Source organism: Rattus rattus, chromosome 1 (assembly GCF_011064425.1).
Source record: "Rattus rattus isolate New Zealand chromosome 1, Rrattus_CSIRO_v1, whole genome shotgun sequence".
In the NCBI taxonomy this organism is placed as follows: Eukaryota; Metazoa; Chordata; class Mammalia; order Rodentia; family Muridae; genus Rattus; species Rattus rattus.
In genome coordinates this window covers 255,830,589-255,846,100 of record NC_046154.1, presented here as the reverse complement: position 1 = coordinate 255,846,100, position 15,512 = coordinate 255,830,589, and the positions used below count along the sequence as shown (strand labels likewise).

Genomic DNA, 15,512 nt, shown 5'->3' with positions numbered 1-15,512 from the left:
ATGGATGGATAGATAGATGATAGGCAATGATAGAGATGGATAGACAGACAGACAGACGGGATCTTTCTACCAGTTCTGTTTCTCTAGAGAACTCTAACACACATACTGTTTTAAGGCTCGTATCTTTGCAGTATAGTTGCCATTGACCAGTATGGTGCTCTCAGCTTTGCTTTAGCTCATTGGGTGGGCTGAGTTTTACATTCCAAATGTATCTTATGGTGTTTTCTTTCTGTGGGTTGGGACTGTGGCAGGGATCTTACTGCACAGTCTGGAAAATGCTACAATCTTGGCTCTTCGGTCCACAGACAAAGGCATCTTTTGATGTAGCCATACCTTCAATGCTTTAGCCTTTAGGATAGTAGATTTCCTACTTTGTTAACTCTACTCTTGTCTTATGCTGCATTTTGCTTTATTGCAACCACTGTGAATAGGGTAGATTCCTCCCTCTGAGTTTGCTGCTCTCACAGCAAATGCTATGACTTTAATTCGTTTACCAGTTGTAATTTCTCTCTTTTGGTAGAACCTGTCATGCCAACAGCAAATAAGAATGGGTTAATATCTTCTTTCTGACTCCTTTTTAAATTCTCCTCCTTATCACCTTGTCCAGGAAGGACTTCTAGTATTAGGCTGAGTACCTCCAGTGTTGTACTGACTTCCTCCACTGGTGAGAGCAAGCAACCTTCCTTGTCTCATTCCAGGCCTTAATACAGGCTTCAGCTTTCTACTGCAAATTGTTGGCAATGGACTTCTCACACAAGGTCTTCACTCTGCAAAGGTATGGTCCTCTATACTGTAAATAATTCCTCATTTGGATACTTTTTTGTTTTCAAGACAGGGCTCTGTATAGCCCTAGCTGTCCTGGAACTCATGTTGTAGACCAGGTTGGCCTCAAATCACAGAGATCCCACCTGTCTCTGCTTCCCCAGTGCTGGGATTAAAGGTGTGCAAATCATCTAGTGTAGATAATGTTGTTAATTATGAAAGACTACTGAAAGCTTCAGTTGCTCTTCCTACATGTAAAACATGATCACATGGCTTTTTCACTCTCTTAATAGCCTGACTTACCATATTTACTGTTATGCTTAGGTTGAAACTCTCTTTGCACGCTGGAAACAAATGCTACTCAGTCCTCATAGACTGTATTTCCATGAGTCATAAATTCATGGAATTATTAAGGATTTTCATTTGTCTTCCCCTTGTCCTTCCTTTGACTTTTCTTCTAGGGCCCAGGCCTGTAGTTTAATTGTTTTATGAGGTCCTTGTCTGGTTTTGGTACCAAGGAGACTGAACACTGGCTTTGTAAATGGAATTTGGAAATGGTCTCTCCTCTTTGGGTCTTTGAATGTGAGGAAGACTGGTGTTAGCTCTTGAAATACATGGCAGACTCCAGCAATAAACTACCCGGTCCCACACTTTTCTCTGATGGGAGATGTTAACCAGTCTCAGTCTATCAATGAAATGGACTCAAAGGCTTAAATCATCTGTGTGTGCCTCCAAAGCTACCTGTTAAGCAGCTCCCAAGCCAGGGGCTGCGGAGTGGGTATGGAAGGCCTCCAAGTTACATGGGGCAGATGTATGTGGCCCGGTCCTGCTAGCTGCATATACTGGAGGGGAGAATGCCTGGGGCGAGAGAGGAGTGGGCCAGTGCACAGAAGGAAGGGTAGGGAGGCTCCAGGAGGGGCAATCAGGCTTTCTGTTCCCACAAACACTCCTGGGCAAGCAGAACCCTGGCTCGGTGTATAGGAGCCTGACACCTTGGGTTTGATCCCTGATGTCCACATGATAGAAGAGAATCGGCTCCAGTAAGTTGTGCTCTGAATGCCACAGTTGGACCATGGCACAGGTGCACACCCTGCCCCGAGTCCCCACCAGAGAAATGCAATAAAAAGACCACAGGCCATATGAAGCATCTTTATTTCGTGTTTCCAACACATCACAGTCAAAGCACACATCCTGCCCGGCTCAGCTCATGGCTCAAACACAGGACTGTCGCCAGCGTCTCGTACATCCAGTCAAGCATTTGCACACATAAAAATACATTCAGGGCTTAAGTTAACCTCATGGGTCCTTGTCATCTCATAAAAAAAAACCACCATGGGGCAGATCTTTCTGGGTCTACCCTTCTGGCTGAGGGGTGATCTGCACCATGGAAGGATCAGGAAGGATGGCGCTTCTCCACAGAGCCACCGAGGCAGCATTCCTTATAACTGGGTGCTCCTTACCCAGGACAGGCACTGGTCTGAGGAAGCATGTCCCTCTGCTGATCGAGGACATTGGACTGCCTGCACAGCACTCTGTTGATGTCACGCCCCATGTGACCCAGGATGATCTGAACAGAAGCAGGCACACATCTTCCCTATGTCTTCCCCACAGCCTCTGGACAGTCCTAGTGCCTGGGCAGTGGTGTGCTGCTCCTGAAGAAGGGACGGGCCAGAGAGTGGGCTGTAGTGGGTAACTGAGGACAGGGGTTTGCGGCTCTTGCCCCAGGTGGCCTGGTGGTCCTTGGGGATCCCACATCACAGAGGCCAGACTGCCTGGGGGCATATGTGGGAAATACGTGTGGGAAGCCAGTCTGAGGGCCCTGGAGAAGCCCAGTAATGGGGGGCAAAGGCTCCAACCCAGCGGCTCTGGAAAGGGGCCGTAGGGCATGAAGGGGTTCCAGCCCAGCAGCTCCTGGCTATTGCCGTCCAGATGGTGGTGGGAAGAACCTCCCTACACAAGGCTGGGGCTCTAGAACCACTAACTCCTGCCCTGTCATGGCCAAGTTTGGGATAATCTCTGGGGCCCTGACTGACAAAAACCCCTGCCTACCTGGGGGTTCTTTGGCCCTTCTCCTCACAAGGGCAGGGAGTGGGGTAATTAAAGACAGAAAGTAAGGTGACCATGAGAAGCCTCAGCCTGCCCTGGCCTTTTATTGTTCCACAGCCTCCCAGGATCCAACTCCTGATCTAGCTGTATTTAAACCAAGTCAAGCCTAAGCATGGCGGCCATCAAAGGCTCAGTGTGCAGAAATCCTAGCTTAGCCTAACTCATGCTCAGCACTTTTTCCTGGACTTTATTCTTTCACTTGACAGAACAGATTTGTGCAATCGAGAGCAGGCTTGAGATGGCAGCCCACCTCTGCCTGGCACCCATATAGCAGGGCTCTCTGAGGGAAACTTCCTCTTGGCTGACTGGACTGGGGGCTGTAGGGAGGGCATTTGGCAAGGTAGGGCCAGAGTGAGGGAACTCCTGGCCACACTGAGCTTCTGAAGCTAGGATTCTCTCCTGGGCTCTCTTTGGTATCTCATCAAACGAGGCTGCCTATCCTGCCAGCCCTGGACCATGCTGGGGCCCATTCTCTAGGTCAAACCAGGAAAGGGCCAGTCCGGAGGCCAGCAGCTGCCCAGGCAGGGAGGGGTACTATCCCCAGGGTAAGGCCACTGCCATGGGCCCCAGGCTCACTTCTTGTAGTGATTGGGGGCGTCTGCGAAGGCAAACTTGAGGCGATAGGCCTCAGCCAGCAGCAGGCTGACATCCTGGTCATCCCAGCGGGCAGTAGGCAGGTTCTGGAGGAAGAGCAGCAACTCCTGTGGGGAGAGACAGACAGTTCAGAGTCCAGGCTGCAGGTCAGGTCCCAAACACACATACCTGGGAGGCCTCCCCATCAGTAGGGAGACATCTTGGGGCAGTGTCCTCAGCCATTGTGGCCCCTCCTACTCACTCCGCCTTCAACCCCACCCAGCCAGACTCTGGCTTTTACAGAGTCTTATCTGCTACCGAGCTCAGCATCTGAGAAGCCATACAGTAGATCTTCCCCATATTTCAGTTAGGACCCCTTTATCTAGACACTCCAGGGAGAAAGTATCAGTCATCCCCTTGGCCAGTCAGGCTGCAGGAGAATTCTGAGAACCAAAAGCCTCTCTGAAACCAGAGAGTGACTCACGACTTCTAGCTGCCAGAGACACATACTTCCTTGTGTATAGGTGACCACCTCAGATCTCAGCACTGTGCTTATACTAGAGGGCAGAGCCAGCACAGAGGTCCCCCAACAGAGTCACCTTTCTCCCATATTCTTCCCAAAGCTAAGGTAACAGGTTCTGATATTGGGGGACTGGGCAATAAGATACCCTACTGAGTACCCAGGGACAATCATTCTTGTCACCTACAAGTTCAAAGACCTCCTTTGTAAATACACCATGACTGGTTTGCCAACCAAGGGACCACAGGGGCATGTCCAGCACCAGACAGACACACAACAAACACATAGATATACTTGTACACAGTGGGCAGACAGCAGATTCAAACTGTATACACTAGGCATGTACTGAATACAATAAACATGCATTGCACACAGTGGGCATACATCTGACATACCTTCCACACAGTATGTGCACAGTATATACACACTGCATACACTGGATGTGCACTGCACACATTGGACACACACGGAATGCAGGCTGAGTACACACTGAATAGTTCCCACCACTATCACTAAGTATGGCACCAAGGACAAGAAGCTCTGCTTTGGAACCTCCATGCTATAGCTCCCCTGCTTCACCCAGCACCCCAGGTATGCACTGGGCCATGTCTCAGAGTAGGGGTGTGGGGCACCCCTACAGGCTCAGGGATGTGTTGTACTGACAACAGTTGAGGCCAGTGTCAGAAGGGAGAACACTGTCATGGTCTTGGGGTATCATGGTACAATGCAGGTGACACCTCACATCATGGCAGTGACAGCTTGGCCTCTCCTGTCAGATAATGGTCCACATAAAGAAACTTGGGGGACTTCATCAAGTGCTGGGAGGGTCCTCGGAGACTGAAATAGTAGGAGGAAATAAGCAGACATGGGTCTTAGAGGTCTGTGTGGTTATCACTGCTTCCCGCAGAAGAGTCTCCGAAGAGGAATGGGTGTGAGTTAGGCCCCCCTCCAGGGAGCAGCATACTCCCCTCCAATGGTTCTGCACCCTAGCTCAAGACTTGGGCCCTGAAGCCATCTTACCCTGGATCCAGACAGCTAAAGAGACAGAGAGCAGCTGGCCTCAGAAAAGTACAGCCCAGTGGGCCTGGTTCCAATCTATGGCAGCTACTGGACTGGCCCACCAAGCTTCCAGAATCCTACTTAAATAGCATGATGGCTGGAGCTGCCCCTTAAGGTAGTACAGGACAGCATGGTTGGCATGGGTAGAACCAGGAGAGGCCACAGTGATACTCAGGACGGTAGCCCAGACTTGGCTCTGCCCCATCGTCTCCAACCCAGTGAGGAGGGAACCTCCAGCCCAGGGCTGCACACCCCAATCACAGAGCCATGTGCCAGGACGTTCTTTAATCGCCATTTACTGTTGCTCCCCACCCCTATTTCCTTTGCATTTTGGATACTTTCTGTGGGCCTTTAAATTGAATTCATGGAGCAGATCTCCCTGGCAGCATGTCCTCGGGGACACATCAACATCAATCTACTGTCTTCCACCATTAGATGCAACTTACACGGATGCCAATCCAATTCTGAGCAGGTCATAAATAAATACCTTTGGTTTTATTTTTAATCCACTTCGCTTCATATTATCATGACCTCACTACTTGCAAGGTGAGAAGCAATACCCTCCCATTACGGTAACTTACCGACTCCACTGCACACTCAATTTCAGAATCTAATTTAGTCCCCCAGGTTCACTGGATGGAGGGAGAATGGAAATGCCCGGCTCTTCACGGCCTGCAATGCTAAAGAAGGAAAAATCTATCCAGGTGACCTTTAAGGCAGGCAAAGAACACAGACAAACACGGCCTTAAATACAGATTTCTTTTTTAAAAAGGCTTGTCTTCCCGCTGCAGCAGGCAGGGGCATCTCCTATCTGAGAACATGACGCATTTATTAGAGACTGTTGTCCGTCATGAACACAGTACACATGGCTAGCGGTAACTCAGGAAGCCACTGCTGGCGGGGTACGGAGGCCGTGGCTGTCCGGGGACAGCTCTGTATTGCACAACTAGAGTGACTGGGCATGTCCCTTCAGGGAGCCCATGTGAGAACTCTGCAGGGAGCTCTTGAGCCTTCTGTCTTAACTCCAGAACCAAACCAGTGTTGTGACCACACTGGTGACTGTAAAGTAGAGGGAGGCTTCTCTCCTGACACTGGCGCTGTCGAAGCCACTGTGAGAGTGCAGTGGAGTGTTACACACATCTGCCTTTCTTGGTGAGCCTTGTCTTTCACCAAACACAGGAGGGCCCTGTGGGGTCTGTGGTCAGTGAGGAACAAAAGTGGTAGAACTCACTGCATGTCCCGTGGGTTAGTGCCTCTCAGCCATAAGCACGTATTGTCACTGTGGTCACCTGAGGAACGCTAGAGCCATTCTAATGCCCACGGAACTGTTGCCGTTGTCAACCTCTACTCACATCAACCTGATGGTGGTGCATTCCTCGCTACTCACCCCATGCTATCCACCCCGATGTTCTGGGTTCCTGAATGAAAGACACATACATGGGGCCTTACATTTTAATGTCTTAAACAGCTCAGTGGCTGGGCCACTCCAAAACCTTCACATGACTAACACCTCCCCTCCAATATTCCTGAGTTAGTACTTACTAAAATCTATATTCCATCTTTGTTTCTCTAGTCCCAGTGAAGGGGGTGGAGGGCCTGGGGCTGCTCTCCCCCCGCTCTTATGTGTCGGCTGTCTGTCTGTCCTTTGCTTCTCTGGTGTGGCGGCTATTCCTTTCCCAGAGGAAGGCTCTGTCTCCTCCCCCTCCTCCCCAAGTCCCTTGTCTGGGAACCCTAAAGTCCTGCTTCTGTCTCCTCACCTACCATTGGCCGCCTGCAACTTTATTTACTAATCAAAACCTTTTTGGGGGATTCTCCTACAATTCTGAGAACTCAATTAACATAATACAAGCATTAGACCAAATCCGCAACATGACATAATCCAGGGAGACATCTCAGATGAATGAATGGGCTTAGACCCCAGCAGTAGCCTATGGCCAAGGGTGACTGGGCCATATTCTGGACAACATGGCTCCCCGATGGGACACTATGGATCCAGACAGTTTTTGTGGCAGTAAGCAACCCGGTCAGGGTGCACAGTGCCTCCCCTCAGGCGTGGGCACTTTCGAAGATGCTGAGTGAAGCACTCAAAGCCGAGCTGCTTCTGCCTGCTCTATGTGAAGTCCTAAATGACGCCTCTTCCACAGCCTTGCTGCCAAACCCAATCCTTGGGGAGGTCCCAAAGAAACTGGCTCTGTCTGCTCCTTGATGAGGAGTTGTTGTCCAGAGAGTCAGTGCTTTGCAGTGTCTTCTGCACACAAGTCCTTCCATAAAGGACAATGTGGTGGCCTGCTTACATTCTTGGTTCCTCTTAGGACCCACTGCTGGGACTCTGAAGGCTGAGGCAGCAGTGATGGGGGAGGGGGGAGATATGTGAAGGATCTTGGGGTCAGAGGTCAGTAGATTTTCATCCAGGCTCTGGCTCTGACCTTACCAACCTCACTGAATTCCACAGTCACATGTGTCTGTTGGTTCCTCAAACTTGGCACATGGCCCTTCGTGGTCAGTGAGTGTAGAGAGCAGGCAGGATATGGAATCAATGCTTACAAGTGCTAGGCAACCAGGGCCAAATCCCACTCCTGCCTTTGTTGCTGTGTGACCCTGGGCAAATCTCATACCTCTATAGCTTCTGTTTCTCATCTATAAAATAGAGACAGTGCTGAGATCGCCCCTGTTGGCTGCTGAGTGTGGGTACACTGTCCCAGAATGCTTGCAGCCTGCTGCTGTCACTGATTAATAGTATTACTGTCACTACTGAGGTGGCCAGCACCCCAAGGACAGTAGGAGCTTCTCAGCAGTACAGCTTGGAAGAAGAAACCTACTGCTGAACAAATTCCCTATCTATGGGAAAGAATAAGTCATTTAGCAGGTAGGCTGTGGGGGGAGGGGGAGGCAGACAGACAGACAGACAGATGGCATGTACGTGCTCATGCAGGTAGAGGCCAGAAGACAATCTTGGGTGTTGCTCTCAGGAGCTGTCCACCTCAGTGAGACCTGGGTTCACCATAGGATTAGGGTAGGCTGGCCAGCCAGCAAGCCCTAGGGTGCATCTGTGTCTGCCTCCCCAGTGTTGGAATGACAAGCCTGCACCACTGCACTTAGCTTTTCCACAAGGGTTGTGGGGTCCAGCTTGGGTCCTCACCAGCACTTTACTGAGCGAGTCATCTCCTTAATCAGCAGAGAGGTTTAAGAGAACAATTAAATCTGTTGGGCATAATGCTCAAAGATGGAGGATGGCAGCACCTTGCCTTCCTGCTAGGGGGCTGCATCGGCAGGGATGAGGCAGGCTCCGTGGGAAGAACTGCCATCGAAGCTGTGATGCTGCTGTGGGGAGGAATCCACTGCCCCAGGGAGCCACCGAGCTGGCCCAGCTGACTCTTACAAGACAGCTACCCTGCCTGCTTGCACCACACCTGGTGCTCCTGAGGCCACCGAGAAGCAGAAGGAGGTGTCCTTCAACCTCATTAAACCTGCTCTCCAAACTCCAACCCAGATGCAAAATGAACTGTATTTAATTAGAAACATTTGCCAAGGGCTGGTGGGGGCAGGAACTGCTAAGTGGATAAAATGGGAAAAGCTCCCCCACCACACCACACCTCTGTCTTGGAAAAGCCTGGCAGACCTTCAGGGCAGGTGCACTCATGCCCTGTAACATGTTCTTGTACAAAACCTGCCTTGGTGTGGTGACAGTTCATACGATTCTTCTATGTGGATGATATATCTGAGTTGGCCAAAGAGGGCCACTGCCTGTCTGTTCTAGTGGTGTGGACACCAAGCCCCAAGACACAAGGTTTCTTACATAAAAAGCAAAACTGTGCACAGCCCTGAAAGGAACCATCAGTGTGGCTCTGCCCCTCATGCATAACCAGGATCCACTGGAGAGTCCAAGTACGAACAGGAGAAAGAGAGGCTAGAGGGGAGGCAGGCTAGACCCAGCCTCTACTTCAGGATTGAGGGGAAGAGAAAGCGGAGGGCTCAGTCAGTGACCAGGGAAGGTTAGGATGTAGGGATTACCACTGCACCTCCTAACTGGATGCTCCACATATGAGGGTTAAAGAGAAAGGTACCCCCAGAACCTACAGCTCAGGACTCCCACAGCTATAAAGACCCTGTAAATGCAAAGAGATATTACAGTGGGACAGAGCTGTGGTCAGCCATGCTGGTCACAGAGTAGCTGCCAGTTTCACAACAAGCCTGGTGTTATGTGAACTCCTGGACACACCTTGGCCTCCATTTTCTGGGACAGCATTCTTTCTGTGGCTGTTGGGCAGACTGTGGATATGCCTGCAGGCTGCCTTTCTGTGTGGCCACACGGATTCACAGGCGTGCATGATTGGACCTGATGTGACTGGTAGAGATAGGGAATAAGGTAGGCTTAAAAAAAAAAAACCCACCTGTCTGCACTTTCTCACCTTTTCAGACTTACAGGCATTAGCAAATACTAGATGGAAGGCCCACTTTGAGTCAAGGGGTGGCCTGTCAGCTAGAGTGGCCTGGTCTAGACCCTTCTTGTACAGGTCCTCTGACAGTATCCCTGCCTGGTTACAGAGGCTCTCTATTTAAAGTGACAGGGAGAAAGCCTGGGCAGTGTGGGACATCATACTGTCCTCTGGCAAACAGAGAGGGAAGGCCAAATTATTCATTCACTGGGAATGTAGTTGGACTGAGGACTATACTTTACCCTGGGCTAGCCTTGCAGTGATGGGAAGTCAGTAACAAATAGAGATGGTGCTTAGAGAAGCCAATGGGTCTAACTGAGCTGCCTGCCTGGCTGCTAAAGGCCACAGGACATCTGAAACAGGCGACTAGCTGATGTGTACTGCTGTCAGAACCCGAGTAATTCTGGATGTAGATACAGACCAAAAGAAGGCAGATTTTCTTTAATGATTCTATATGGCGTGCAGATTAAAATGATAGCCTTTTGGCTTTGCTGAACTAAATAAAGAGGTTTGTTAGACTTCATTATAATAAAATTTTAGTTAGCATTACAAGACGGGTTTCATTATGTCATTTCAGACATACAAATGACTGTCAGTCACCCTCGTTCTCCTGTTTCTGCTTTCATATCATGTGCAGATGGTTGGACCCAGGGTAACTGTACAGAAGAACCCTGGCTACCAGCCTGCATTAGTCCGGGCTCTCTAGAGGAGCAGAACTCACGGAATATATATGCACACGGGATTTGGTGGGCTCTCGTGCCAGGGAAGGAACAGGCTTGTCCGCAAGAGCAGGCAGAATGCAAGCTTCCTTCTCCCACGTCCTTTATATAGGCTGCCAGCAGAAGGTGTGACCAGATTAAAGGTGGGTCTTCCCACCCCAAAAGACCTAGATTAAAGGTGGGTCTTCCCACTTCAGATGATTAAATTAAGAAAAAACATTCCCTCATGGGTATACCCGGCTGCCTGGGCCTTAGTTAATCCCAGATGTAGTCAGGTTGACAGCCAAGAATGGCCACCACACACCTTCTCTCGTCCCTCTTCCCCTTTCCATTCCTTAAATGGCACCAGATGTGTTATTACATGTTTATAGCTCTGGCAGTTGAGGGCTGAGGTGGATGCAATCCAAGTTCAAGTCCAGTCAGGGCCATATACAGAATCCCGATCTGGGAGAACAAAGATAAACTCGTGAATGGATGAGCAGCCTAAGTGGCTGTGTCCTGAGCCACGCTGCCTCCTGGCACCCCTGGGTCCTGTGTGCAGAAAGACCATGGGCGTGGAGGCCAAGTTCATCAGCAGCTCCCGCCCAGCAGAGAACACACAGGTCTGCTTAAAGCTACTCAAGCCTGAGGTTTACAAATTGCCAACACGCAAAGATGAATAAATTAATCAGGACACGGCTAAAAGGGCCTGCTTGTCTCTTCTCATTGCTTTCTTCCCTAACTGGGAACGATGAAGGAGGGGCCTCCATCCTGACACATGAGGCAGAGAGCGAGGTTAATTGTTTAATCCACCTCCCATCCTCCTCAGCTCAGCTCTGTGTGTTGGCCAGAAACCCCAAGAACTGGAGGTGCTGCAAAGAGCCCCCTCCTCTGCCTGGAAAGAAGGCCAGGTGCCATCTCGGCCACCGGAGGAGACATGCAGGACAGAGCACAGAATTTCTTGGGCGATGGGTTCTTGACTCCTTTCTCCCAACTTGTTAGTCTTTTAAGATGAGGAAACTGAGGCACGGAGAGGCTGGGAGATGGTTGGGGATCGTGAGGCTCTCTACACACCTGCTAAAGAATGATACAGCTCAGGAGGCAGCAGGGGAACAACCAGAGCCCTACACACTGTCCCTTTGAGGGCCACCCTGATATATAAGTGAAAAGAAAGGACCCCTCCAAGCAGGAGGGAGGTGATCCTGAACCAACCACGCAGAGGAAGGGTCCCAGGAACCAACTCAGTTTCCGTGTCACCTTCACAATGACAGTCAACCATGCTCCCTCCCTCAGGGCAGAGTGGGGAACAAACAGGCCACACAGCTGAAGCACAATACACAGGTTTTGTTAAGGGATGGCCTGCTCTGTGTCCTCACTACTACAGTCCTGGCTATGTGAACCTTCACACAACCCTTTACAGAGCAGGTATGAAATCTGGGATCCTAGAGGAGTCAAAGGGCAGAAGAGAGGCCTCCCTGCGCCTGGCTCTGGAACCTGGACTTCCATGCCCTCTGCTGTCCCGAGGCTGATCTTGTGCCTCAGTAGCCATCTCTGGCTCAAAGCTCCGCCCTCTGGCTGCAGACTCTCAAGTATCTGCAAACCTTGAATGGGAAGCCACAGGTCACAGCTCTGCTAAAGCCCAGACCTCAAGCAGAAGGCAGGGGGACAGGACATTTGTACTCATCTGCACTGAATTGCCGGGATTGTACCACAGCCAACATGAACACTTTGTGTTAGGCACATGGGCAAAATGGGAGTGTGGGGGGCAGAGTGTGGGGATTAGTGACACTCTGAAACAAACTGGCAAAAGACAGGAAGAGAAGGGTTACAGAAACAGAAGACCAGCAAAGAGGTATGCTCCAAAATGGACAGAAGGTGAAGCCTGGAGACATCACTGGCCACCAGCAAGCCCGGCACAAATCCATAAGGTATAAGCCCACTCGGCTGTCAAGACCAGTTGTCAAAAACAGATCTGGAGCTAGGAGATGGCTCAGTGGGTGAGGTGACTATTGCCCAAGCACGAGAACCTGAGCTGGATCCCTAGCACTGTCATTAAAAGCAACAAGAACACAGGACATGGTGGTGTGTGCTTAAAATCCCAGTGCTGGGGGGGGGAGGCAAAGTTCGTGGAGCTTGTGGCCAGCTAACCTCCCTCTGCAAGCTCCATGCCCATGAGGTACCATGCACATTACACATAACGAGTGCACACACCCCAGACCCGGGGAGAAATGGAGAGAGGGCACCTGAGGACTGGCTGAGAACAGGGAACCTGGGTGAACTCTGCTGGTGCGACCGAGGTCCCAGGCCTGTGCGCGCCGTGCGCGCGCGCGCGCGCGCGCACACACACACACACACACACACACACACACACACACACGCACACGCACACGCACACACGCACACACAGATCACCTCAGGCGTTTCTCTTATTGTTGTGAACAACTGAGACAAACAACTCAATAAAGGGAGGATTTCTTTCACTCTTTCACTCGTGGCTTCAGAGGGCTTGGGCTTGGCACAGCAGAGCAAGGCAGCCCTCGCTTTGATAGCCAGGAAGCAGAGTGGGGGCTGTGTTGACTGTATTTCTTCTTTTCTCTATCAGTCTGTGGGGTGCTGCGGCCCACAGCCAGAGTGGGTCTCCTCTCGGTTAACTATTTTTGAACACCCTCACAGTGCCACTCAGAGGTACACCTCGCCAATCACCTAGGTGATTCTAAGCCCAGTCGTGCTAGCAGTGAGGGCTGCCCATTGCCCTCGTGAAGGTGCTGGTCTTAATGGTGGGCCCCCAGTTGGCTCACCCCATGCTCAACCCCTGACTAGCAATCAGTAGCTGAACAAATCTGTCTGCTTGCCAAATCAAGGTGCTATTCTCTCAACCACGCCTTCCGTTTTCCCATAGTTAAGTTTCTTTAGTAATCAAATGTCAGAGAAAAAGACCGCCCCTGCTAGTGTACAAAGAGCCTTGGCACAGCCATACAATGGGTGTTTTTGTTTAGCAGTTTAAAAATGTGTTCTCAAGAGACATGAAGATACCCCAGTGTGTGACAACGAGAGAGGTGACGAGGGGGCTACGCAGGCACTCAGGGCCCTTTTTATGCCAACAGAGGCAGAGCAGCAGGAAATGGTCCCTCTCTCGAAGAGCTGGGCTTCAGGTGGGAACGGCTTCCCTGTGACTTTCTTTTAAAAATGCTCTTTTCTAAGGGTTGTATTTTTGCAGGGGAGAGCATTCAAAACCATGGTTTCCATTTTCAAAGGCAAGTGAGGCACTTCCTCCGCCGCCGCTGTAGCTGGCCTGGCAGTGTCTCCTCTCCAGCAGGACTAAGCGAACTCCCCACGGCACAGTGGAGGGACTCACACTGTGCCACATGCCCCGAAGGAGGGCTGCCTTCTCACTTCTCAACGTTCTGGCAACCACACGGCTTCTTGAACTGATAATTGATCCAGAGAGTAGTGTGGAGCCAAGACTCCATGTCCATCCTTACCCACAGGCCAGCCTGCTTTCAGGGCTATGCTGGGCCCCATGGTACAGAGGATGCTGAGGGGAGGAAGTGGGGAGCCAGGGACGGTTCTTTTGCCCACCGGATTTGTCCACGGGCAGGCTCCAGCCTTCTGAAGCCTATTTCTAGAGGCTCAGTGGTGTCAGGTGTGGGATATAGATTGACTCTGAAGAGTCTGGTATATGCAAATGACTACATCTCTGACTTGGGGGATTTCTGCCCAGGAGATCAGGCACCAGTCTAGGTCAGGAGCTCCTGGGGAACTGCAGCTCAGAATTGCAGGTGACATCAGCTGAAGCCCCATGGTTATCCAAACCTACTAATAGGACAAAGCTGCAATTCTATAAAGACTGTAGGCTCTGGCTTCAATGGTGTATGCTACAGCATGACTGCTAAGCCACCATCCTAGCCCTGAGCTTGACCACCAAGGAGGGCCTCCTGGGTGTTTACCACCATCTGATGAACCTGGAAGCCAGGAGCCTCAGTCAAAGCTGTCTGAGACTTCCTGTATGCCCTCAGCTCAGGAGTATGCAGAACAGGCCTTGTCTGTGGTACAGGAACAATGACAAGTCAGGCTGGAAGGGCCAAAGCCCATCTCTGACCAGAGGGAGGGAGGCCACACCCAGTAAGCCCGTCTCTTACCTATTGCAAGAAATAGGAAGGCAGCAAAGGTTCTGTCTCTGACATCACAGGTCACTCAGGGGTTATCATCCAGTAAGTCAAAAGCACACAGAACTGAATCTAAGAGGTCGTGGCAGGCAAGGGACCACAGCAGGGCAGACTGTGCTGGGCCCACACACTGCCTCGGTGATACACTCTGTTGGTCTAAATCCATTCAACTAAGGATCTCTGCCTCCCAACAAAGTCAATGTTGGGGTGACCTCAGTGCCTAAGGAGAGACCACAGCAAACTTTGCAGACTTACATTGTGAGGCCCCTGGGGTGTCCTGGGTCCTAGCTGGCCCCACACCTGCAGGAGGAGCTGTAGGGCCCCACGATCCCTCTACTTGCCCCACAGGGGCCCTGAAGTCCTTCTGCCTCACTTCTGCCCATGTAGGCTCAAGCTCAGCCTTGACAGTTGCCTTCTTTGACAATACACTTACTAGTTTGAGAATCTTGTCAAGTTTGGTCCAGATCAGGACTAAAATTAGGTGCGTGACAGCGGGCTGGGACTGAGCTACTGGCTGACCATCTCTCGGGCTGACCTCCCACTCATAGTGGAAAGAAGGGATGCCTCAAAAGGGCCACCGTCTGAAGAGCCTACAACAGCAGTGGGGACACAGACAGTCCTTGTAATTAATTTCATTTTTTTCCCCAAAAAGAAAAGCCAGCATTTGGTGCTGAAAGTGGGCTGGCACAAAGGCTCCAGCCGAGCCGGCTCCCCTTTCATCGCCCAGCACAGCTGAGAGACTTCTGATCAACATTCAGAGAAAGCTCACATCCAAGCTGCGATTAGAGTCTGTTTCATCCCCAAGCAGAATTCTTGCTTTGTGGCACCTAAGGCCAGGATGTGAGGCCATGTGGTCCTGAGGCATCACTGGGAAGGTGGTGGGGCTTAAGGCAGGATATGATCACAGGGAAGGAGCCCACACCTCCACTCTTATCTACAAGACAGCAGACTCAGGGCCCTCACACCGGGATCCCTAGAGAGGGCCTGTGGAGAGGGCCTCTGTGAGGCCTCTGCCAGCTCCTAATCTCAGAGCTGTCACTAGGAGGCAGATGCAGGATGGACAGGAGGGGCCGCAGTACTGTAGCTGTGGGCCTGGCATCCTGGGCCTTTCTCAGAGCAGCTGCCAACTCCACAATCTGATTCCAGGCCCAAAGGCAGTGGCAGTGCCCAGGTATAGGCAAGTTGACTGAGA

The 15,512-nt window shown here is 51.1% G+C and overlaps 1 protein-coding gene across 2 annotated transcripts in view; it reads right to left on the bottom strand.

Moving 5' to 3' along the window:
* Positions 1–1,896: 1,896 nt before the first annotated feature.
* The window catches only part of Tbc1d22a (TBC1 domain family member 22A), a 291,146-nt gene continuing 277,530 nt past the window's right edge, over positions 1,897–15,512 (bottom strand). The window contains exons 13-14 of one of the 2 annotated variants that reach the window (XM_032919220.1): positions 3,445–3,569; positions 1,897–2,414 (exon numbers count right to left, since the gene is read on the bottom strand). In XM_032919220.1, the coding sequence (XP_032775111.1) occupies positions 2,387–2,414; positions 3,445–3,569 (153 nt within the window). In that variant the 3' untranslated portion in view covers positions 1,897–2,386. Of the gene's footprint in view, positions 3,570–15,512 lie in introns of both variants that reach the window. The other variant, XM_032919227.1, reaches the window with a different exon arrangement.